This window comes from Crocodylus siamensis, chromosome 3 (assembly GCF_052110815.1).
Source record: "Crocodylus siamensis isolate JL-2025a chromosome 3, ASM5211081v1, whole genome shotgun sequence".
Classification (NCBI taxonomy): Eukaryota; Metazoa; Chordata; order Crocodylia; family Crocodylidae; genus Crocodylus; species Crocodylus siamensis.
The window spans coordinates 245,159,093-245,185,331 of record NC_143397.1 but is presented as its reverse complement, the minus strand read 5'-3'; the positions used below and the strand labels follow the sequence as shown (position 1 = coordinate 245,185,331).

At 41.8% G+C, this 26,239-nt stretch overlaps 1 protein-coding gene across 2 annotated transcripts in view; it reads left to right on the top strand.

The window, feature by feature from the left end:
- ADCY8 (adenylate cyclase 8) overlaps positions 1 to 26,239 on the top strand; it is a 200,468-nt gene that overhangs the window by 153,585 nt on the left and 20,644 nt on the right. For both annotated transcript variants that reach the window (XM_090040660.1, XM_090040659.1), the window contains 5 exons: positions 1,501 to 1,601; positions 8,431 to 8,632; positions 12,200 to 12,289; positions 16,071 to 16,243; positions 21,804 to 21,885. In XM_090040660.1, coding sequence (XP_089896786.1) covers positions 1,501 to 1,601; positions 8,431 to 8,632; positions 12,200 to 12,289; positions 16,071 to 16,243; positions 21,804 to 21,885 — 648 coding nt within the window. The remainder of the gene's footprint in view (positions 1 to 1,500; positions 1,602 to 8,430; positions 8,633 to 12,199; positions 12,290 to 16,070; positions 16,244 to 21,803; positions 21,886 to 26,239) is intronic.

Below are 26,239 nucleotides of genomic sequence, written 5' to 3'. Positions count from 1 at the left end.
CCTCGCCCCCTCCCCGCCACACCATTGATTGGCAGAGGGGGCCCTGCCATTCCCTCCTGATCATCAGGGAAGCAAAAGCCATGGTTTTAAACATGGCACCGTTTTTGCCTCCTCACCACTTGTCAGCAAGCAGTGGGGCCTCTGAGGCCCTCAGCCAATCAGCAGCAGGAGGCAAAAACAGCGGCATATTAAAAGCCACAGTTTTCGCCTCCCTACCAATCAAAAGCAAGCTGCAAGCGGAGCCCCTCCAGCAATCAGCAGCAGAGGGGCGCATGCGGGAACCTGCAAGATTGAAGGAGCTGCAGTGCACCCCACTTCTGCCATAAATTCAGCAGGTCCCTATTCACTGCTAAACTAAAGAGGGACAATTTCCTAAAAAAATGGAGAGAAAATGTTAGAGTAAACATCAATTTATGCGTCATACTAAAAAATTCATAGCAATACTACAGTATAGATGGACACTGCCAATTTTTTTTAAATGTGTAGATGAGCCTGCTTTTTATCTGGAGTAAGTCAGCATAGCTCCACTGAAGTTAATGGAGATATCCTGCTTTATACTAGCTGATGGCTTGGATCACATCTCTTCTAGGTTAACCAGTCGTCTCATATTAACTGACCCAGTTTCCTAAGCTGGCAATAGTGCTAGACAGTAGCTGGGGAGCAGGCTTGGGGTGTAGTGGGGAGGTCTGTCAGTATTTCCAAAGCTGATGGTTTGCAGTATTAGGACTGTGATTACAAACAAAAAAAATCTGACAATTGATCAAAGCTCTTAGTGATATCTTTTAATACACGCAAAGGTTAGGTGAGCTGTGAAAGCTGAATTATGTTACATGTCATGAGTGAGATTCTTAGCTGGTGTAAATCAGTGCAGCTTCTATGCAGTCATCTGCAATCTCGACATAAAATGCGAACCCTCAAACCACAAACAAAATAATCATATATCACCCATAGGTCTCTTTGCTTACTTCAGAAGAAAGACAGATATTACTTATACATGGAAGTGCAATGGCCTTTATGCCACAAGCAATTATGCACATATGTAACATAATGCATGTGTTCAGCCCCAGTTGATTTCAGCATTTGTCTCCAATTGCTTTTTGATAGAGACAGTCTCCCGGACATTACCAAACTGGGGAACGCTTCAGATCTAGATCTGAACTCTGGTGCTTGGCCTTTCCCTATTGGAATCTGTGGGCTCGGTAGCTGATCATCTGTTATACTCATCACTGTTTTTCAATGAAAAGAATTCAGATAAAAAGGCAACTAAGCAAAAACACATTGTATTCGAAAGTGAAATGTTCAGGTTTGTTCCCTTGATGAGAAGAGTTTATTAGTTTATTCTTGACTTGGTGTTTTCCTTTCTTTTTTTAACAATAAATTGTTAACAAGCTAATTAATTTACCATACCCTGTTGCTAATTTTCTAGAATCCTCATTACTCTTTGAAAAAAAATAGTGCATGAACCAAAAGTTAATTCATTTCTTTTTTTTTTTATTCCAGTATTCTCAAATGAGAGATGAAGTGTTCAAGTCAAACTTGGTGTGTGCATTTATTGTTCTTGTATTTATCACCGCAATCCAAAGTTTACTTCCTTCTGCAAGGTAAATACAAAGACACCTTATTATAATTCTTAAAGATTTATATTTCTAGAATATAAAAGGCTATTTAGAGTTTCCAATAAATGTTTGGAAATACATATGCAGATTTTTCCTTGTCATATACTTCTGTGTTATAGTATCTTCTGCTCCACACTAGTCTTCTCTTCATGAGAGGCAGACAGAAAGGTGAAACCCTCCATACTTACTGACAATATCTTTTTTGTGAGTTGTAAACAGAACTTCCAATTTAAATGAGTGGAAGTTGTACTCAAAACGGTACTCAGTGTGGCCTCAGGTATCTACAGATAACGTAAAAAAAAATGCTTAGTCTTACAGGGCGGAACTAGTTCATAGTTATTAACAGCTTAGTAACTGGTTAAAAAGTTATCTTATTTTTATATTTATGAGCTATATCACACTACATACATTTGTCTTAGTAAGTGCACTTCATATATGATATGTAGAAATGACTACCCCATAGGGAACATCTGAAACAGTGAGGAAATGACCGACAGTAAGTGCAGACATTTCCTCTCCCAGGAGAAACTCTCCCAAGTGTGATTTAACCCTTGTTGTTCCTAAGTTACTTTTCACCTACAGCAGCCATTTTTATCTTGGGAGATCAACCTGAACGTCTGTACACTCATGGTTTTCTTGCAAAAGCACAGCGACTGTCCCAGGAGAAACTGAATGTTTGTATGAGGCCCCAGTAGATCTCCACCTCTGGATAAGTGTTTATGGGGCTCATCAGGTGTTGACCGCTTGTAGTTCCCACTGATGTCAGTAAGAGTTGAGAATGATAAAGGACCAGTCCCTTTGATTATATTACATGCAGGTTTGTTAAATTAACAGCATCAGGATTAGGGTAAAAAAGCATATGAAACAGATGATTCTGGGCTTGTCAGTTCTGTCTGAATCTCAACGCCAGATAGACAGATATTGTTTGGGAGAAGCAGCTATAATGTCTTTAGCTACATCAGTGACAGTTGGATTCATGGCTTATGTAAGTATTGAGCGACTTGGCTTTCAGTGCACTACTTTATGTTAAAGGTCTTGCTTTCTGTAAATGGGAACAAAAGCCAATCTGAGAAAGATCAGCAAAAGTTCATTTTGATCATTTCAAATCAACAAAATCCTTGAACATACAGTCAAAAGAGACAACTAGACACTCAACTATTACTAAACAATTTGAATGGCCAGGGACCTCAGCTTCTCTTGTTTAAGAAGATAGTCAGACTTGTCATATTCACTTGTCCCCCATCCAGTTCTTTTTATTTTTGACTGAACTCTCAGGGGCCATGTGGATGGTAGGCGGCTGTCACTTTTTCAGGCAGAGTGGTAGTAGATGAGACTTCCTACAGATAAGGTAAATCTCTGGAAAGAATATTACCTCACAAAAAAAGCGAACAAATTAACTCTACCAGCATGCCCAGACACTCTTTTCTTTTGTTCATGCCCACACACACCATTTGCCTGTGCCAGAGAAAATGCTAGAAAAACTTTATGGGAGTCTGGTGCACACATCTTGTTTAGTACCTTTGAAAATGTAACCCTTAAGGTCTTCTAAATCTTCAGCATGGTAAGGGACTTAAAATACACCATGAGAGGGATAGAGGTCCAATGCTTGAATGACAACCATGATTGCAAATATAGAAAATTGGAGTGCCATTCCCTTGTAAGGAAGTGTTTAATTACAATTCAGTGGTTACTAACAAGACAACAAAGGGACAAAGCACAGACTCAGGCTTTGAATATGTGTAAACCTATAGATCCCATGTCCAGATGTGGCTGAATGTGTTGTATGCACACTTCTATGATCCTATACGATTTCCTATCCCCTGCCACCGCTTTCTTTCATAAAACGTCCATTTCTTCAATCACAGCACTCAGCATTGTACCCAATCCCTCCAAATCCTTCTATTGGCTCTTTCCAGGTGAAGGATTGTGAAGTAAGGGAGGCAGCAGAGCTGAACGCTCCTTGTTTTTTGCCATACATTTCTTTCTAAGCTGGACCGAAGCTTTTAATAAAAATCCCAAAAGATTTGGACGTGTGGTTTTCAATGCATTTATCAATCACACATTTTTAAAAATCCATTAAATGCTTTCTCTGAGACCTGCCCTTGTATGACAAGAATGAGCATGTTGCAAAAGTCTATACAGGAATCTCTCTCAATTCTCACAAAACTTAGTTCTCCGATAAAATGAGCCTGGCTCAGTGCTATCTCTTCTTTTTTTATTATTATTATTTTTAAATCACATGCATATAGCTAGGGTGACCATATGTCTCTGATTGATCAGGACAGTCCCAGATTTTGGAGGCTGGTCCCAGCCAGCTGGTGAACAGTAAGATGAGCATGGAGGCAGAGCAGCATGAGCTATGAAATAGGAAACCCCATTAACACCAATTGTTACTTCACAGGTGATTTTTAAACACCTGTGAAGTAAAGAACAATGGGTCATTAATGGACCTTTGACTTCCTGCAGCCTGTGGAGAGTGGGGGCGCACTGTCCTGAATTTCACATTATCCCATATAGTCACCCTATGCATACCTACTGTAGGATTACAGTATGCCCTCAACCCCCATCAGATTTACCTGATCTCCACTTGCTAAACACATCTTTAGACATTATACAGGGCTGTTCAACTTCTTAGTGGCTAAGGGACACAGTCCATGCCAGCGGGGGCCACAAGCTGCAAGGATGCCCCACCTGCTGCAGCACATGCCTGCACCTCCTCCACTGCTTCAGTGATCCTACATGTATGCACTTCCACTGCTGTGTTGTGCATCCACACAGGCATCCCATAGACTGTGCACGTGTCTACATGAGCACCCTCCCCCTGCTGCATCATGTGCGTGGCCCTTGGTTCACCCTGAACTCTCCCCATCATGAAGGAGGGATGGGAAGCCTGGAGGCTATGGCTGCTGTTGGAGCTAGAGCAACAGGGGAGTGGTGGCTTAGCAGGAGTCCAGGGGCCACACGTGGCCCATGGGCCACCAGTTGGACAGCCCTGAAGTATATTCTTCTAATCACAAATTAAAAACAGTATTCTGTTCAGGAGCTGGTCTAAAAACTGAGTCTTGGTGCCTGATTTTACTTCATGCTTGCCCTCAGCTGTGACTCTCAGAGTTTCCCAGTTCTAATATTTCGTCTTTTAGCACTTCTCATTTGCCGTGTTGCTGCCAATGATATTATGAAGTTTGCTTATTTTATTTTAAAGTCCTGCTCCTTCCAGTATATTAATCTTCCCTGTCTAGACTGCTTGTTTTTCTTCTGCTTGCTTGTGTATGGTAGGATTTATGGAGCTTGTCTATGGGATCTGTTTTCCATTGAACATTTTTGCTGCCAAATCAATCACTTCAAAACAGCAGCAAAATCTGACATGCGCTCCCTTTGCATGGATTCCTCTCCGCTAATTTTCACAAGGCAAACCATAAGAATCAGGAAGGAAGAAACGTCACACCCATCTGCCCTGCAGCTTTTTCCCTTTCCTTTTTCTTCTTTCATATTATTCTGCTTCATGGAAGATTTCTTCGTCTAGGAGTTGAAAGTTACTGTCAAGAATAATAAAGGCATATTTTGACCCGCAGTTTTTTCCTGATTGTAAAGCCTATATACATAGTTTTGAAAACAAAATCCTATTCCTAAAGCATGCAGGTAATGACCCTAGTTGCCTCAGAGTAACAAATGAGTATCTTTAAGTATGGAGGGTGATAAACATTTACATGAAGAAACAGACTTAGAGCTTTAAACTTACTAGCTCCCATTTCATAAAAGAATTTAAGCACGTTTACATGCCGTTGATTTCAGTGGAGCATTGCTGAATGCATCACTAGTTTGTCAAATAGGAATGGGATTACGCATATGCTTAAAGTTAAAGGCCTGCTTCAGTGTTTTACTGAGCTGGGGCTCCAGTGAATTATTGGAAAAACACAAAGGACAGGAAATATTATTTAAATGATCCTGAGAAATACCTTAGCCACCATCTTTAGTATCACTCGGAGATATGCTGCATGCTGTCATGCTAGAGAAGGGAAGTCAGTGGTCCATCATCACATCCAGTGTATACAGAAGTTTCTGAATTTTATCTCAGTTTATCCATGTCCACAAGGAAGAAAAAAGGAGGATATTTTGATCCATGTGTAGCCTTCTTAATTTTGTTCTGAATTTTAGCATATCTGCAGCCGTTTTATCCTCCGAAATGTCAAGAAGGGAGATTATTTAAGCGGCACAAAGTAATGCCACCCCCCCGATGTAATTACCTTCTATGAGGCCATTACATGTCATTGCAAACCCTGTAGTTCTTCATCTCTTCCTGAAAAGCCTTGGAATTGATTCAGTTTCTCTCTATATGCTCATGTAAGCCTATTTATCATCCCAGAGCAATCTGTTATGCAACTTTTATTTCTGGCTGTTGTGCTTGGTTATTTGAGTTGTAGCATGTTTCTCCATCTCACACAGTCTGCTGCTTTTTAAACAATTGCATCTATTTAAAAAATGATGAAGATACTAGTTGCTAGGCAGTTCAGCAGTTGGTGCTTTGAAATATGTGATGAGACACCCAGGCTTAGTTTCCTGAGGTCTTGATGCAGTTGCCCTTGGAAGATGGCCAATGACTTCTCTGCAAGCTGGATCAGGGTGGGTCTCTGTAGAGTCAGTAGATGACACTTGAGAGGTGTTCTGGGTTTTGGGCCAGATAACATTTTTTGGCTTATCTAGGAATGGAATTGGTCAGCTCCAAAGGAGCCTTAGTCATCCTTCTTGGAAGAGGAAGGCAGGCAGTGTAGTGCCTATGGAAGTATATGCGGGTGTAGGAGGTAGCCACTGGTTGAAGGTGGAAGGCCTCTGAAGATGGATCTTGAACAACCTGGAAATGTTTTTGGTTTGTTTTGGGGCGGGGGGGGGGGTCCCTTTTCTCCTCCAGATCTCCTGGTTTTAGTCCCTCTGCCCTAGGGGACCATGATATATAATTTGCTCCTACTGCTAACTTGCCTCAGCAGATTAAACTCTATCAATAAATCTGTTAAACACTTCTGTTTGGATTCACACGTGCAGTCTCCACAATGATCCATATACAGCAAAAGCTTTGTTATCCGGCAACCATGGGGAAGGGGAGTGCTGGATAACCAAAAATGCCGGTTACCTAAGAGGCCACCACCTCTCCTGCCACATCTGGTGTGCCACCACCCTGCCCGCTGCGAGGGACAGGGAGGGGGGCTGAAGAGAAAGGGAAAAAGGAACTGTTATCATGGGGGCTTGGCAGCGCAGGCTGCTTTGCCCCAGGCCGTGAGGGCTTGGCAAACCCAGAAGTGCCATGGTGGGCACTTACGGTTTCACTTTTACCTTACAAGCCAGCATGACGGTTAATAGAGCATGCCAGCTTGTGAGGTGCCGGATAATGCGGCGTTTACTATACAAAGCCAAAACAAAATATTTATGTGGACCCAACTTAAGTACATGGAATAGCTATTGTGCTCTCTCATGTGAAAGTACCCATTTTCAATTTCACCTTGTGTATCTAAGTGTCACATGCGTATCCACATAACAGCACCTTTTTTCCATTTGCACACAATTTTAAGACTCTTCCCCCTGTGGAAAAATAAAGTGGCCCTGCACACTTATCTCCAAAAATTAAAGTGGAAAATGGGGGCACTTTATAGCCCAGTAGCCTAGGGGTTAAGGTATTTAGCTTTGCAAAAGTAGATTCAGGTTCTAGGCCTCTCACCCAGATGAGGTTGGAAGCCATACCTCCAGCTTCTCAGCCATTAGGATTGGTATAGGGAACACAGGGTGCATCTATACATCACCATACAACAATGTCCCCATAGTCTACTACTTACACCTGGTCTATACGTAAACCTTCAAACCCCTCTGGTGTACTCCTACGCTGCTAAAAACAATAACAGCTTAACTCACAGGTTTCAATTTAAGGAAACAACTGGAAGGAATGGTGGGCATTTATGCAAGGGGCTCAAATGCTATGTGCTGCATCACAGATGGCAGGATGTTGTATATACCAGTAGGACTTGATTAAAGATCAGATTAGAAAAAAGAAATCAAGAATATGCCAAAAGGCACTTTTTACTTAACCTTCACTCTATTAATGCCTCTGTAAGGGTCACATGCCACAATTCCCTGCACTCTAGATTTTGAAGGGCTTCCAAGGAAACGAGGGACTAGTTATTTTGATTTTTGCAAAACTGCTGTGATTCTGGGCACAATGTTAATGATTCATAAGCAGAACATGATAAGTCTGATAATTCTGCAAGTACAATGGCCTGTATTATGAAAGGAGTCAGATTAGACATTCATAATGGTCCCTTCTCAAAATCTGACTCCAGGGACTAGATTTTTATGATACCTTGACATAGCTCTATATTTATAATAGCATTGTCTGAACCTGGCTCTTGCTAACCAGTCTTGAAGAGTGACTAACAGCTTGCATGCAAATCAAGTCAGAATCCTAAGTATGGGTCCAGTAGCTTTCAAAGCCTCTTTAAAGGGAAGTGCTGTTCTGGAGAAGGGAATTTTTCTACCATTAGACCACCCTGTGTGGCATCGGTAGTCATTTTTATAGACTTGACTGGAGTTGTCTAGCAAGAAAGGGGGTAATAAAATGGGCAAAGCAATGGACAGCTACGGGGGATATAAATAGTCCTTTGTCTTCACTGTAATATTTCTTGGAGTTAACTGTACCAAACCTTACAATAACTGAATTTTAGAGAAAATAAAAGAAAGGGAAAGGAATGAAAATGCAATCTCAGTAATGTTAACTAATACTGTTCTAGTATATTTGTATTGCCACGTTGATTTGTTTTGTGTTTCCTTGCAGGATGATGCCAATGGTCATTCAGTTTTCTATTCTGATTATGCTGCACTCTGCCCTTGTGCTTATCACCACTGCAGAGGATTATAAATGTTTACCCCTCGTGCTCCGGAAAATTTGCTGCTGGATTAATGAGACCTACTTGGCCAGGAATGTTGTCATTTTTGCATCCATTATGATTAATTTTCTAGGAGCCATCATAAATATTGTAAGTATCAGAGGCAATGAGGGAATTTTATATATCTTGTACCGGAAAAAGATAAGTTATGAATTATTAAGCTTGAATTCTTCCTGTTAACTAATGCATTTTTGAACCAGCTGATTTAAAATAAGAGACTGTGCATTACAGCGCCATAAAATTTGATATGTTATTTCAAATATGATTTTCTAAAGTGGTTAATTTATCTTTTTTTAATCCTTTCTGATAGTTTCTGCTCAATATGTCCTTGCTTTGTGGTCTTCTAATGTAACAGTGTGGTTTCTTAAGATTTATTGTCCAGATAAATGTTCACAAATAAAAAGTACTTATGTTTCTCTCTCCAATATTACCAGAAAGGTACATATTTATAGCACCTTTTAGACCTACATACACAATGCTGGGTTCTGAGTTACAGCTCAGGAAAAAGGCCATGGAATCATGTAGACAGTGTTTTTAAAAACATCCACTTAATATGCAGTGGTGATCAAAAAAGGTAATAAAATGTTTGGCATCATTAGAAAGGGAACTGAAAACAAAATGGAAAATATCAGCACACCACTATACAAATCCATGGAGCATCCACATCTTGAATAATCTGTGCAGTTCTGGTCTCTGCATCTCAAAAAGGAGGTAGTAGACTTGGGAAAAATACAAAGAAGGATAGCTAAAATGGTCAAGAGATATGGAGCAGCTGGCAAACCAGGAGAGATAAAAAAAGCCTAGGACTGTTCCACCTGCAGGGAAGGGTTGGATAGAGGTCTATAAAGGCATAAAGGGAGTGGACAAAATGAATAGGGAACTAGGGGGTGCCCACTGAACTTAGCAGGAGACAGGTTTAAAGCTAACAAGAGAAAGTACTTATTATGCAATGCAAAGTTAACTTGTGGAACTCAATACCAAAAAGGTTGTAGAGGCGGCTTGAATAGCCAGGCTCTAAATGGGACCAGACAAATTTATTGGCAATAGTTCCATTCAATGCTATTAAACAGAACAGTCAAGAGTTATTCCTACAGCAGCTCTAAGCCAATGATGGTGGATGCCAGGGAAAGTATTACAGAGGATGAATTACACTAAACATGCCCTGTACATATACTCTCCCTCTAAAGCATCCACTTCTGCTACTGTTAAAGACAGGCTACTGGGCTAGCTGGACCACTGGTCTGATCCATTATGGCACTTCTTAAGTTTTTATGGTTCAAGGGCTTGAAGATGCTTTCTAAACAAAACAAGCCCCCCCAACCCCCCCACAAAAAACCCAACAATGATAAATGCCCCACCATCCAATACTTTTCCCAATCTAATATTTTCCACCAGCCCTTCACATAAGGAAATATTATCAAATGGAGGGAAAAAGAACAAAAAAAATGTCTTGTGTATTGAAGGCCAACCTAGAGGCTAATCAAGCGTTTGCATAATGAGGTTTCTGCTAATACAGGGGTGGGAAAAATGCAGCCCAGGGGCCAGATGCGGCCTGCCAGGCCAATCTATCTGGCCCACAGGGCCCCTACAAAATTTAGAAAATTAATATTTATCTTGCCCTGGCTGCCCATCATGCAACCCTCAACGGCTTGTCAAAACTCAGTAAGTGGCCCTCCGCCTGACATAATTGCCCACCCCTGTGCTAATAGGTGTTTAATTGCATTGAGCTTTGTTGTTGTCATCATACTGCGACTGAACTTGGGTTATCAGCAGGCTTTTAGTTTTACCTCTGATAGAAAAATGAATTTGTTCCATTTCAGTGTGGTACCCTGCTTCTAGCAGTAGGAAGGTCAGTGGCAGAAAGAAGAATGTAGCCACTAATTATTACTATTAGCAAGAATAGCAAAATGCACATTGATTTCAACGGGGCTAAGATTTCATCCACGAGGTTTGGAGTCATATCATGAATATGGCACTATTTTAATCACTATACTGATCACATATGACCGGTATTCCAACTTCCAGGAAAGTTTAAGTTTTGGTTCATATGTTCATCAGAAGGCCAAGCAGGTCTAGTAGTTCTTCAAACTGGTTCAGCCACCCTTAGCTGAGCATAAGGATACAACCTCTGAGCTTAAAGGGTGTTTAACATGATATTTAATATAGTTTTTAAGACTGTATTGCAGCTAGAGGCATTCTAGGCAGAGTTGATATGCAAAGGTCATTAACTCTCAATTGTCACTGAGAATCGTACAAATAACCTAGAGAATAGTACTATATTGCTGAGACAAGACAGTTATTAAGAGAACAAATAAGCAATTGCAAATTCAACCCTAATTAGAATGTAATTATAAAAAATTGGACCTCATTAAACAAATGCTGTTTGATGGAACGGCAGAGAATCAAATATATAAGTATTGAGTCTGGTGAAATGACTTGCCATAAATATCCAGATTGGATTAATATACGAGACAAGAATCTCCTTCTCACTTAATTTTCAAGATCTGAGATCATTAGAAAACATTGTCATTCTATATTCAGATGATAGGAAAGTAGGGCTGGAATGGCCTGCACAAGGTCATCTAACCCAGTCCCCCCCGGTCAAGGTAGGATCATCCCTGATTAAACCATCCCAGCGAAGTGTCTGTCTAGCCTGCTTCTGAAACCTTTCAAGGATGGAGATTCCACAATTTTTCTAAATAGCCTGTTCCCATGCTTGACCACCCTCATAGACAGAAAGTCCTTCCTAATCTCCAGTATGAAATTCCTCTGCTAATTTCCCCCTCCATTTTGTTTAGACTTAAATTAATAAATATATGTCCATTAACCCCATTTCTAAGAATATTTTCAAGGGTATCAGATAGATCTATCCTGGTATTATGGAATATGTACTTGTAGAACACCTTCATTTTTTTTCATCCTGAATGTCACACCTAAAATCATAGAGCCAGATTTGGCCTTCAAATTCAAAAACCAAATTCCTACTGAAGCTATGGGAAAAGAGCCCATTTTTAGAGAAAGTACACTCTCAATGTAGCTTGGACAGTGAAAAAATTCTTCCTTATGTTCAGCCTGAAACGGTCTTGCTGGCGTTTCTAACCGTTTGACTCCAGCAAAACCGTTTCAGGCTGGACGTAAGGAAGAATTTCTTCACTGTCCGAGCCCCCAAGGTCTGGAATAGCCTGCACCGGAGGTGGTTCATGCACCTACATTGAATGCCCTCAAGAGAAATTTGAATGTCTTGCTGGGATCCTGTGACCCCAGCTGACTTCCTGCCCCTGGGGCGGGGGGCTGAACTTGATGATCTTCCAAGGTCCCTTCCAGCCCTAATGTCTATGAAATCTATTAAATCAATCTTAGTGTATATGCCCTCAAAACACATGCATCACTTTTATATGGGAAGAAAAAACATATCTGAAAGTAAACTTGGTCTTCTAGTATGCTCTTAACCTACCAATGGAAAAGTATATACAGATTTCCTGGGCCTCTTTTTCCCCATTCGATCCTTGGCTTTCCTATTATGACTGTTAGAAAGGTTACTAGTTGGATAAAAAAAGAATTCCATACCTCAGTCCCCCCCGGTCTGAGTTAGTTATTGGACACCAGGTTACCACAATGTCCCTAACTTTGTTTTCCTTTTTTTCCCCCCACCTGCAGCTATGGTGTGATTCTGACAAACCAGTACCCTTTAAGAACCAGACGTTCAATTCCTCTGCATCTTTTACAGACATCTGCTCCTATCCTGAGGTATTTCATAACTTGCTTGTAAATGTTTTAAAATCTTGGGGTGCCTGTACACAAGTGCACATTGTAGCAGACTTGATTAATCAAGTCTGCTGGAGTATGGCAATTACTGCGCTCCACCAGCCTCCTGCGTCTCATGTATCAGCATCCCCTGGCTTAAAAATGACAGTGGGGGCATGTGAACTACAGCTCCTTCAGTGAGCTGTAGTTCAAGCATCCCCGCCATCATTTTTAAGCATGGGGACGCTGATACATGAGAGGCTGTGGCACTTCAACTATAGTGCTCTCAGAGCTACTCTGCACTACCTCCCACCCCCAGGGCCCATGTAAAAGTGCCCTTAGTTCCAGATCCGCAAAGGTCTTCCCTTACTTACCTCTAGTTGTAAGGAATTGGAGTTAGGTGCCCAAATACTCCATAGATTTGGGCCTTTGGGTTCACCGAAATTCTGGCAATGGCAAGTTAGAAAGAAAACAAACATGCCGGCCTTGTAGAGTATTATAACCACTCTTTACCCTCTCCAGTTGGTAGAGTGACTTCTGAGAGCTCCTCTTTTGAGATTATCCTAACAATTAGCTGCCTATGCAGATAGCTTTCACTACAACTAAGGACTTCAAAACCTAATCGTGTCACAACCACCCCATCTGATACAGGCTAACAAAGTGTTCTTCCTCCACAGGAATCAGGGCAAATGCAAGACCAGTCTGCCTGGAAAAGTCTCCATTTAACCAATATTTAGTCACATTTTATGTCCTACCAAAATCAAATAAAAGGAAAGGGCTATTTAAATGCCTGGCTAGACAGAAATCTTTGGCAATGCAGTGTGAACTGCTTTTATTAGCTGTGGAGTCCTGTTTGAGCAGGCATCTGTTAATTATTCCATTTGATTTCTAATTGTGATTTTTCTTAGTTATAAATGCACCTAGAAATTCTTGATGAGTGCCCATTTTAATACAGTACAATATCAAATGGAAGTCGGTTGCAGCCAAATTCCTCTATGCCAAAAAAGAAGTACAGCAAATCCACCACTGTGGTTTTCTTCCCATCTGCACCTTTGAAGCAGATGGACTCTCTCCTTCCATTGGGAGTAAACAAATCACCGGTACTAAATGGGTTGGTCATCTGTAGATAAAAACAAAGGTACTTGGCAATGTCATGATGTTGCCACTGATATGCAGCTAATTTCTAGACAAGCATAAATTACCGGACAACAGAAGGTGAAAAAGATGGCAAAAGAAAAAGTACGCTAAAAAATTCTGCAACTGCTGCATATTGTTACTAATGATCTATTATGATTGTTTCTTTACACTGTGGTATTTGTGGTCGATGTTGACATTACTGTTTCAAGTGTAAGCAGCTTGAGGCCAGGAGAATGTTTTCCTCTCTGTCCATCACCAGCGCACAGACAATTCTTGACAAATGACTAATCATTAGGAAAAATGACAAGTTGATGATTTTAGAAAATGAGACATGAATGAGGCTTCCGGTATCAAATGATAAGAGATCAATGAAATAGAGCTGCATGTTATAAAACCTTAATGGGTTTGATTCTCACTCAGACAGTATAAAATGCAACAGGTTGCTGGCTAGTTGATCCTAAGGCCACAGACCAGGGTGCAAATCCGTATTGCACAGGGGCAGATTTGGTTTTCATCTTGAGGAATCATTTGCCGGTGGACAACTAAGTGCACTACATTTTCCCTTCCCTATCCTACCCAGACTGAGCACAAGACACCCCCACCTAATTAGGCCAAGAGTCTGGAGTATCTGGCCAAAGAAGGAGCAGAGAACTGCAATTACGTTTTTTTCATCATCTGGTGGTTGATCAACTCTGGCTGTTTTCATGGCATTTTGATGGCTTAAACTACTCCCATGGACTGGACAGTGTGAACCGGTGTACTTTATTTGTCTAGGGGTATTAAAAATTTTTGATGGTAATTAAAGGAATCATAATTATATTTGTAAATAGGGTGACCATACATCCCATTTTGGCCAGGAAAGGCCTGGATTTTGTAGGCTGTCCCAGCATCCCAACTGGCTAGTAAAAATTCAGACAAAAAGTACTGGATTGGCACCACCCCACCCACACTGCCCAGCCCACCTCCTCCTGAGCATGGGGCATTGCTTCTCTTGCCTGGGGTGGAGAACAGCTGGGATATGGCAGGGCTGGGCAGGGCAGGGGGAGAGCACTGCTGTGAGTGTGGGCTGCTCACTCATGTGCTCACCTATTTGCAGCTCAGCTGAGTTGGGAACCGAGAGCAGCCACTGTAGCAGGACTTCCCCAGGTAGGGGGGCAGAGTGTGGGGCAGGGTGCTTCAGACAGGGTGCTGTCCTAAGGAGAGCAGGGCTTCCTCCCCCACTCCTGCCCACCTGGCTTCCCTGGCCTCACTCATCCCGTTTCCCTGCAAGCAGTCCTGGCCTTCTTGACGGATGTTACAGTAGAGTTGCAATAAGTTGTGATTCAGGATCCTACCAACCATGCTTCCTGTCATGCCAGATGTGCATAGCAGGAGGCATGATTATAGAATCCTGCATCAGATGCCATTGCACCACATTGCCAATCCAGGGGGAGCTTGATCCTGGATTCACCATAGACTGGCAAATAAGAGGTTGGGCTCCCACCACTGGAGCCCCAATCAGATGAAGGATCTCCCAGCCTCTGGAGCATGAGGAGTCTTGACAGGCTCCCATGTGCTCCAGAAACTGGGCCTTGTCCACACATTCAATTAAAGGTGATAAGAGCTCACCACAACATTGTTACACGAAAGATATGTAATAACTTTGTGGCTCATTCCTCATTTTATCATGCCATTAATTGATTGAACTTGTGGCAAGGTCACTACTTAAGACATAATTAACCAGCTAATTACATCTTAAATGTAACATCTCCCAGGGGCCTAAACCTAGTCCTTTTCCTTCTTGGTGCTGCATTTGCATGTGTGTCAGGGACTGCAGCACCTTGAGCCAGGGTGGAGCAGCCCAGGCTGGCAGAGTTTCCCTAAGGGTCAGCCTGGCAACCCAGGGATGCTCCAACCTAGCTCAATGTGCTGTGGAGGGGCTGGCTGGCGCACAAGGGTGCACAGTGTTGGGGCTAGCCGGCAAGCAGCCCCCACACTGAAGCACCCTCATGCCCCAGCCTGCCCCATCAGCAGCTACACATGCATTGCAGTAGAGTAAATAACTCCAACATAGGATAATATTTGTGTCTAGCAGTACTGTCCTATGGTGGAGTTAATTCATTTATTCTGTCCTAACACTGCACATGTAAATGGTGACACTTTACTGCGGAGTTAATCAACTATGCAGTAAAAGTCTCATGTAGGTATGCCCATTAAGTGCAATGTCTTTAATCAAGGGAGATTGCCTTCCACAAGTGGACAATGAGTGGCTTCAGGAGGCTCAGGCAGACTGTACGCCATAGTTATTAAAACTGGGCTCACTGGGCAGCTAAGTGGTGTTAGAAATCTTTTTTCTTGTTTGTGTAAATAAGACTTTAAGTGTGCACTGGTAGGTAGGTCCTGCTGTCAATTCCATGGCCAAAGATTTGCAGAAACCTATTTACAGACCTAGATACTACTTGCAAAAAAATAGCACCACCATAAATGCTTAGGCCTATATCATTAGAAGTGTCCTTCATGTATGAGTGCTACAGTTTTTAGGTCCCAAGTAGAAAGAATAAACTGGGTTTTGTAAAGTTATTAGCACAATTGGTGGGCACTTTGGAAATTCTGATTGCAGTAAAGTTTCACCGACTACTGAAGCTGACCATTAATGCCCATCTTTCAGTATTTTGTCTTCACTGGTGTCCTGGCAATGGTGACCTGTGCAGTGTTCCTTCGTCTCAATTCTGTCCTGAAGCTGGCAGTTCTTCTCATCATGATTGCAATCTACGCTCTGCTGACTGAGACCATTTATGCCTCCCTCTTCCTGCGATATGACAACTTTAATCACAGTGGAGAGTAAGTGTGAATGATTACAATTGGAAAAAATGTCTACTTTCTAGTTATTTTTATGGGCTAGGTTTTTCCACCATTTCTCCTATTGAGCAGTACTGTGCCCCAAAATGGGCTTTTTGTGGAGGAAGGTAGAACACAAAGCTGTTGGAATTTCTGAGATGGATCTTTCTCAATCCCTCCTGCTGGAACTAGTTCACTTTACATTAATACTTAAGTATTAAATTTGGCAAGGAGGGAGCATCACAGCAATGGTTCATGGGGGGGTGAGTCTCTCTCTCTCTCCACTTTCAACCAGGAAATCTATTATGAAGCTGAAAAACTGTTCCCAGGAAAGTTTTATGTATATACTAGTCCAGTCCTGCCCAAAGCTTATATCTTAATGAGCGCTGCTATTTCCCACAAAAAATGGGTCAACTAAAATCCTTGACTAGTGCAGTTGAAGGTTCTGAGATTGGTGTTGGAGACTGTGTGCAAATAGAGAGAAGTAGCAGCTGAGATGGAAGGAAGGCTAATGGGGAGATGGCGAGCAGACAATTCACATGGAGGTAGAGAACAAAGAGGAATTGTTCTCCTTTGAGTGCTGCTTGGAAAGGAGAGAAAGTGGGAGAAGACAGAGGGCCTAAGAGTGTAATACTAGATGAGGAGAAGGCAGTGCTGCAGATGCTACATGAAGAGAAGTGCTCCAGGTCTCCGAGAGCCAGGAGTTGGTAGGAGAACAATATGAAGAGACAGTGGGCAGCAGCCTGTTCTACTGCACATTAAAATGTCACGTCAAAAAGAGTGCTAATATGGTAGTGCATGGTAAAATTGGTCAACTGTACATTAAGCATCACTAAAAAGGCATTCACTTTTGCTACTGCACATTAGGGTAGCTTAACACGTCTTGATGTAGTACATCATATTAGAGGTATTACACTTAATCTTCAGTAGCAAAAGTGCATTAATGAACATGTACACATACCCAGTGAATGGTTGGGTTTTTATTTTTAGATATGGAACTAATAGCCCAGAGATGGCAAAAGAAGATAGGCATAGGATGGTGTGAGGTTAGGTGTAATGACATGAACAGAGAAGGTGACAGAGCTTGGTATGGTAGATGAAGGAAGTGGAGGGCCCGAAGTGGGAGGAAGATATGAATGTGGTACCTAGATTGGTGATAGTGGATGATATGGGGGAAATCATGTTGGAGAGGATAAGAGGAGAAGTACAGTTGATGGGAGCTGTAGTGGGGTGAAAGTTACCAAGAAGACAGCGAGGATGTGGGGAAGGGAAGGAGGAAGACAGAAATGTTGCTATAAAAGAGCACGTGTTAAGAGCAAAAGGTACATGGGATATGGACGACATTACAAAAAGCACATCTGTATTAAACTGAATTTAACAAAATAATAATTTGTCTCCAGAAATCAAAAGGTATGGAAAAAAAATTAAGAAAATGAAACCTAGGCCCCTCTAGAGTTGACCAAGAATGAATAAATTCTCATTCTTTGTAGACAATTCTCTACCATTCAATGACACTCAAGAAGTGGCTATTTATATATGAATTCAGTGCACTCATAATGAAAAAGTTATGTTTCTTTTGGGAAGCAGGACCCCTGGAACAATCAAACAATTTTTCCAGTAAGATACCCAGCACTCTCTTCTATCCTCAAGAGCCACAAATATTGACCGAAATTCTGGTCCTTCGACATTTGTTGGGAGTTTAGCTATTTACTCAATGGGGCCAGGATTTTACCCACTAGCACTGAAGCTGTGACCTTGATTACACCTAGAAGCTGTGGTATGTAATATTTAATTTAGAGATATTGGAATGTGGTGATTTGAAGTAATCACTGTGCCAGGTCACAAAGGGAGGTCACAAAGGGATAAAGGAAAGGGAATCAAAAAAACTGAAGATCCACCAATTTGGAGCCCTTATAGAGCATGGAGATAGAAGCATTAAAACTACTACACCAACTGCAAAGTACCTTGAGAGCATCCCCCACTCCACTCCCCCCTGCCATAAGGGCCAAACTAAGCTACTTGGCCTTGAATCGGTGGAAAAAATTCAGCCACCCATGTCTGAGCACATGTATATTCTGCAAGCCATGCCTATGGCCAAAGTTGCACAGAATACTAACCAAACACAATGTTGCTCATTAGAGATTGGAAGTAGAAAGAATTCACACATCAGAACAGCTACATCTTTATTTTTCCATTTAGGAGATCCATAATAAGCCTGCCCTGCATCCACTTGTAATGTTTCTAGTTAATGAGATGTTTCCTGCAGCAGTGAGGTACTGACTTGTCTAGATATGAAATGATTCAGGATGCACTTTGTTTCAAAAACTATTTATATCCATAATGTTGAATGGTATGACATATAGAACATGCCTAGCAGAGGGCAGAAGATAATGACACAAGGCATAAAGGAAATTTAACTGTCACTGAGTAAATTAACCAGGAGCAGCAAGGAGCTCCGACAAATAGGATCATGTTTAAACGTTTTGCTGTTACGCAATATAAAATGTTTTTCCCTCACCCTGGGAAGCTTCTCAAGAAATAAAACATTCTCTCATTCCACATTGGGATGAAACCAAGACCTGTTAACAACTTCCATGAAAAAGAGTGTGAGAGGAGGACAGAAGACCGCCTCAATGACTAATGAACAATCGTGCGTGCATTCCTTTGGGATTCTGGAAATCCACATTCAAATCCATGTTCTGCTTAATTTATCCCATGGACTTGAACTTCAGTTTCTCACATCCATGTTTTGATGATGCTGGAGATGGTCTCTAATTGGATGGGGGCAGCCTGAAATTCAGGTCCCTGGTATGAATCAGGCAAAGCAGTCTTGCACCTCAGCCTCAGAGGCTGCCGCCATAGCTATTGTGCAGTTAGGTAATGTAGGTTGCGTCTCTCCCAAAAAGCCTTTGTTTCATCCTGATGTGGAATAGAAAAACATTTTGAACTCCTGAAATTTTCACCAGGCAGGAAAATTTTTTCCCACCCACTTCTCACTTGAACCTGGATGTTGATGATCCTTATGTCCTCACTTTCCTGTTTGACCTACAGCCATGGTTCAGCTCTACCGCTCCCCAAAAGGTTTGCTTCTCTGCTATCCCCTGGTGGATGTCTGTCCATCAGCTCAAGCTCTACTTGGCTAAACTAGAATTCCTAAACTTTCTCCCAAGATCTCCCCCACCTTCTTTTTTGAACACTATGGACAGCATTACCATCCTGCTTGGCCACCTGGAAGCTGTCTGTCATCTTAGATTCAGTCCTCTTCAGGTCTTCTCATTTAGGATATCCCTAAACGTTGCCAGTTTTTTTCTACATAACATTTTTAAGATATAGCCAGCTGCAACTCTTGTCCAAGCTCTCTTCATACATCTCGGTTATTGCAACAGCTCTCTCCCTCAGCCCTGACTAATGCCATCCTGCCCTGTTCATAGCGTCCAGCATGCTTCTGCAATGATCATTTTTCCTGTTTTTCTGACCTTGTTACTACTTTTTACTTATCCCTTCACTATTTCCTCTTCCTCCATCAGATCAAATATAAATGACCTGTCTTTGCTCCCCAACCATGCCTTCTCTCATCTCTCAGTCACTCTCAGACAGTTGCCTCTGGTCAGCCCAGAAGAACAGCTTTCATCATCTGCATTTCAGATTATCCAACAAGCACCTTTATCCTTTCTACGGCACTGCTCATGCTTGGGAGGAAGTCCCATAAGCACCCACAAAGCTACCTCGTTATCCTCCTTCAAAGCTCTCATTAAAATTCTTTTTGCCAATGGTTACGGAGAAGCTGGGCAGCTGCTGTGCTGAGAGCGGTGCCTCGTGCTGACCGACGCTCTCATTGTTCCTTTATGTTGCCCCATCTGCCTCCAACTGCCAGTTGTGTCCCGTCTTATACGTAGATTGTCAGGTCTTTGGAGCAAGAGCCATCCTTGTGTTCTGTGTTTTTACGTTACCAGCCACAATGGGGTTCTTGAATAAAGCTCCTAGGTACCACATTAATAATACTAATAGTCAGCTTGCATTACCAGTTATAATGAGAAGTATGGAGCATCTATTATTTTATTAATACGTCTTCGTTGTCTTTGTTCATATCTGGCCTAGTGAAGAGGATTATTCAAATACTATTATTAATGTAGCTCAGTTGGTGTATACAAAAAAAAAAAAAAAAGGCTTAGTTTTAGGACTTAAACCCAAGGACCTCCAGTAAAAACTAGTTTTCCTTGCAATCTTGAGGTGATCTAAACCGTGAATGATAGTGATAAGATAGTAATGGATACACAACAGCAGTCATTAAGAGGGCACATCTGAGGAGATACTAATGCAGAAGAAAAAATGTAATTTATTTAAAGCACTCCAAAAATCCATAATTTTGCCAGAAGGAATTATTACCAAAAGGATGGATTTTCGTTCATTTAGCGGAAGTATTGAAGTTTCCCTATACAGTGATCTTTTATGACGTTAAAAAGAGTCTACTGTCACTCTGAAAAAGGTTTTGGTGGTTTTAGAGGACTGTAGCATATGAAGACAGCTCTAGCTACATTTGTTCTGTAGCCACTTAAAAAAAAATAACATAGAATGAGCAAACAGGTTGAAAGATGTGGTAAAAGTATCTTTCATGAATGAGTTACTCAACATCTTTATCTCCCTTATGAATATAACTCCATTTTTGATACTTTACTTATAATAGATGAACAAATATCCATTTGGACTGCACATAGGAGTGAGATAGTTAAGTGATTAGTTTATCTCACCATCTGTTATTCATGATTTCAAGTCTAGTCACTTAAATCCAGTGATATCATTTCCAATTCCTTACTGGGTGAGTTGAAACTTCAGGTGAATAAGAAATGGTAAATGGATTCTGTTTTCTTCCTAAGTTAATGTATTTCTCCACTTTTAGTTAAAGGAATGAAGAATAGGCAACCTTGGATAACTCTGTAAGCAAAACCTTTTCACATGAATTTTTATAGACAGTGAATGTAAAGGTGTAGGGCATAATCTAACCAAATGGCTTTTTGGCATTGAACATATCACCAACTCAGGTGACAGTTAGAGTAGAGGCAAAGCCACAAATCCTGGGTTCTGTTCTTCACTTTGCAGCTGACTTGTTGATACTTTAGGCGAGTTATGCAATTAATTTGTCTGTGAACTTATCGACTGTAGGACAATACTCATCAGAGGCTTCTTCTGTAGGTAAGTTTTGATGTTGCAGATAATCCTGAGGCACAGCTTTCAAGCCTGGTTTGGGACTGAAGCACATATGCTTCAGTAAAGGCAGCTCCTCTCTTTACTTTTCACTGCCACTGTGATAACCACCTGAGAGACAATCACTTCAGAGTGATTATCAGAGGCCACACTTTAATCATTACATGCGCAGGTCTGCAGAAAATAAATATTTTAATTATAGTCTTGTCCCCGTAGAGCTAATTATCATTAGTTATATTTTCGGATGCAATTTTCTTTGTAATCAGCTCTGGAAAGGCTATGGTTACTAACTTAAAACCCTCTGTGATTACAGTAAACATTGGCAGATCAATACTCATTATATTTTGATTTTTTTTCCCAGCACAGACTTCCTGGGCACGAAGGAGGCATCTTTGCTACTGATGGCAATGTTCCTGTTAGCCGTATTTTATCATGGCCAACAAGTAAGCCTAACCTTTACTTTAACTGTTCACTTTACAAGTTGGAATTGCAAGACATGGCAATAATCACTTTCAAAATATCAGCTGCCATTTGAAGCAAATATTTTTTATCCAGTTGAGCATCTGACCTTTAATAATTTAATTAGCCATAAGCAAATGCTGATTAAAGGAGGTCCTCTACATAGATTTTGTGATTCTTAAGAACCACATTACAAAGCTGTTAATTAAATGAGAAAGAATAAATGTGAAATCATCCATCTTAAGATCATATATGGCTCTCATTAACATGGTATATAAATGCTTCACTGTCTGTGTAACAGCCTTGTGGGATAAGGAAGTACTGGGATCTTCAGCTTACAGATAAGGAAGAAGCACTGCAGAGATGCCAAGTAACTTGGCCACTGTCACATTGTCTATGATAGGGCAGGAACCTGAATACAGGTCCCCCCATCTCCTATGCTAGAACCCTTCTTCCCCTGGTACAGCCTTCCTACTGGGATGCCTTTGAATTTCATAATTTTGGATAAATTGGACCAGAACCTGAACCCCTCCCTACTTGTGGATCTTGTAAACCCCTAACCTTATCCAGGTGTTGGAAAGCCAGCCCAGGGATATGTCCATCTCTGATGAAGTACAGACTTCTCAGGGTTGTACAAGAGGAATTTCCCAGGACAGTGCAGGCCTATAAAGAAAATATCCAGCTAACGTTACCTGATGTCTTTTGTGAATAAACACTAGAAGACCAAGCCCCTAGAGCTGCCCTAGCTAGGCAAGGTTAACTTTTGGTGTAGAGTTTTTTAGAGCTGCACTGGGACAGTGTGGAGGACCCAGGGCTTCAGGGGAAACAGGTAGGGCTTATCTATAAAGATTCAAGAAATGCCACCAAAAAAGCACCCTCCAGCTCTTGGCTCCCGCTTTCCTCATGCCAGTTCTGAGCACCCTCCAACCCTTGGCTCCTGCTCTACTCATGCCAGTCCTGGAAAGGAGGCAATGCATCTGTGCCTGCCTGACTTCTGTGGAGCCTCTCCCGTGTGGCCCTAAAGTGTGCGCTAGGGGTCTGCTGTGTGGGTGGCTCTGTTTGTCATGACACGGTATCACGTTCTCCGTGGGGGATACCCCGGTACTCGCCTGCCACATCTGGGGTGTTCTGTTTAGTAGTAGGGTTTCCTTCTGGCATGGGGAATGCTCCAGGCATCGTCACTAGTGGGCTTTCCTGAAGCTCTACCTCCCCTACACCCTAGCCATGTACCAGCCTATGGGTGCCACCAAACAATGGGAGATTCAGCCCTGCCTCGATGTGGTTTCCTCCTCCCTCCTGCCTGCTGACCGGTGTTCCCTGATGACATCATCAATATGCACTGGTCCCAGCCACAGAGAAAAGATGCTGGTGAACCGCACGGGCCCTGCATCCCTCTGGGGCTCATCCAGCTCGGCTGTGCCTGCAAGTAAGCTTGCCCTGTTCTCAGGGCTTTTCTTGTAAGCATCGCAGTGTGTTGTCTCTGCCGCAACCCGCACTGGGGAAGGGGTCTCCTGCCCCCTTCTCATCGCCCTGGGACAGCATCCATCTTAGATTGGCCAGTGAACTTGTCTGAAAGTGGCACTGGGTGCATACCCAGGGTCACTCCACAGTGGCCTCATTTCTGGGATTTACTGCCTGGAGCAAGAGTGCACTGGACACATCATGGCCGCACTGCTGGATGAGTCGGCAGACTGTGTTTCTACTCATACTTGTAAGGTCCAACAAGCCCTTAGATATTTCATCTCAGTGCTGTGCATCCCAGGCCAGGCTGGTGGGGGCAGGTATAATTTGCCACAGCTCTTAAAGGCTGCAGTGTATTCTTTTCTGCAGGTGGGGAAAGCACCACTCCGGCTGCTTTTAATCTGAAAGAAGCAACTTGGCACTGTAGCCCACGGTTCTGGCTGGCCCTATGGAGAATCAAGTCAAGGCACTCCCAGTCCAGTGCAACCATGGCACAGAGCTCTAACTTGCATCGTGTAAAACAAGCATTTTATAGGGGTTGTGTGCACAAGAGAAGCAAAATACAGAAGTCTCTACTGCAGGGGGAAATATTCTCCTTGGTTATACTATTAATGGTATATCGCTGAGCTCCCTACATACTGCAGATTCTTCCTGTAGTGAAATTGGCCTTCTTCTAGGAAGATTTACTAGTCAGAGTTAAGACAAGATGAAGGACCTTACACATCATAACCATTATCCTTTTTCCATGCTTTATACAACCTAGCAAAGTTTTATTTAAATCTACAACCTTATTTTGCACATCCAGGATTTTATGTTAAAATCTTGATAAAAATCTAAATCGAGTAAAGCTGTCTAGTCACAGGAAGTTGGTGTTCTCTTTCAAATCCATCTGCATTGTAGCCAAAAAGTCTAGAGAAACTGTCATGCTATACCTCTAATTACAAACAGTTCCATTAGCAGTGTGCCACATCCATCTAAACCAGATATTTTCCAAGCTAGCAACTCCATTTAACATGAAAAATAACTTGAAAATCATATTCTAAAAGTATTAAGTTTGGTTTTCATTTGCAAAAAATGCTCTGCCCTCTCCCCACCAGCCATGACATACAAAACAAGGTATTTTAGCCTTTCAGGTCTATTCTGTGCTGAAGTGTTTAGCTTACAAAAAAAATTAGAAATCACAAATTTCATAAATGTATAAAATCCTTTAAAACTCACAAAAAAAATAATGCTGTAAATGTATTTCTCTAGGAAATGCTTCCAGGTACTTACTCCCTAAATAATGCATCCTCTAATATTACATTTAACACATTTCCTGTGCTGTTAAACTGAGGCTTTTATTAACCACGAGCAGATACCAAACAGCCTACAGCTGAACTAAGTTCACTTATTACTCCACCTCAATTAGGCCTAACAGGAGTCCTTATAAAGCTGAGGCCAGTCACTGTTGCTGTTTCTTTAGTTCGTGGAAGATTTTACTATTGTAGGCTAAATTCATTTTTTGTTGCTAGTGGCTGGCTTTGACCCAGTGTCTCTAGATAGCTTTTCATGAGTACATGTAGTAAACTCTGTATTAGATACATTTGTATACATACACAGACATAGGAAGGGAATCCTGTACTAATAAATAATTGTGATTTAAAATGCCCTGCAGTGTGAAGAAAGTGCATGCCTATCTTTTAACACAGTATATGTTGCTGTAGAATACACTGATAAGAAAAGACTTTTGTTAGGGTGCAAGGAAACTACCCTTAATGATTCATGACTGCAGGGTAGTATGACTGCATTGTAGTAATAACTGTAGCTTGTGTACCAGTAGCTTGTGTACCAGTAGGATGTAAAATATAACTGAGAAGCAGAATAAACTAACCTGTGAATTTGCTGGGTCGATATACCTACACTAACAAGAGCATATGCATACACACAGACTAATGGCCAGTCATTCAGCTGTATTTCCCATCCTCCCACTTCTGAAACATCCACGTTCCTGGAGCATAGCCTGTAATTAATTGCAGGGAGAAACATTGTTTGGGAGCAAAAGTGAAAGAAAGACAGGATGTGAGGAAAGGAAAAAACGGAGATCATCTCAGATGCCAGAGAGCATGGAAAACTGAGGCAAAAGGAGAGAGGTCTTTAAATGCAGGATGGTGTTAGCAACGCTCCCCCCCCCCATTGTAAGAGTGCAGGGTAATCCTCTAGGAACGGGTGCTTCCCCACTGAGTCTTTCCACTGCTCAAGGGTAAGTCGTAGGCCTGAGACCAAGAGTGCAGCGAGAAGGGAGAGAAAACTTTGCAAGTGCCCTATCTTTAGCATGTGTTTAACTCCATGATGTGATTGCTTCCTCTGGGGAAAGCGCATGCTCAAGAGATGTCATTCCTAAAGGCCTCCTCACAAAACTAAATTCAAGTTGAAATATTCTGAGTTGAACTATGTGCTTTAGTGCCCTGTGCTTTCACTACGTGTGGTGTTTTATCTCCTGGGTGATATCCCTGTTCATTTGGGCTATTGGGCTTTCCCTGAAGTATACCTATTCTCTTTTCTTTACTTGCTGTTGAACGTAGCCCTGATTCTAGGAATGGCACGGCAGGACCAGAAAGCCAGATGGGCTGTGATGCAGCTCTTGAAATTAGTGTTTTCTACTGACACCGCAGCATGGCCATTCCAGTTGCTCACAGATGAGAATGACCTGAATTTCTAGTTATTTTAAAAATCTGTGTTGCTTTGATAAGGGAGCTTTCATTAAAAATGTCCCTTTGTAAACTGTTCATAGAGCCTGCTTTAAACCCTAAAGTGACATACGGTCATCCCTGGGGTAAAATACCGGAAGAAGTTGTTTGCCAGGAAAACAAAGAAATAACACAGAATTTGAGTGGCAAG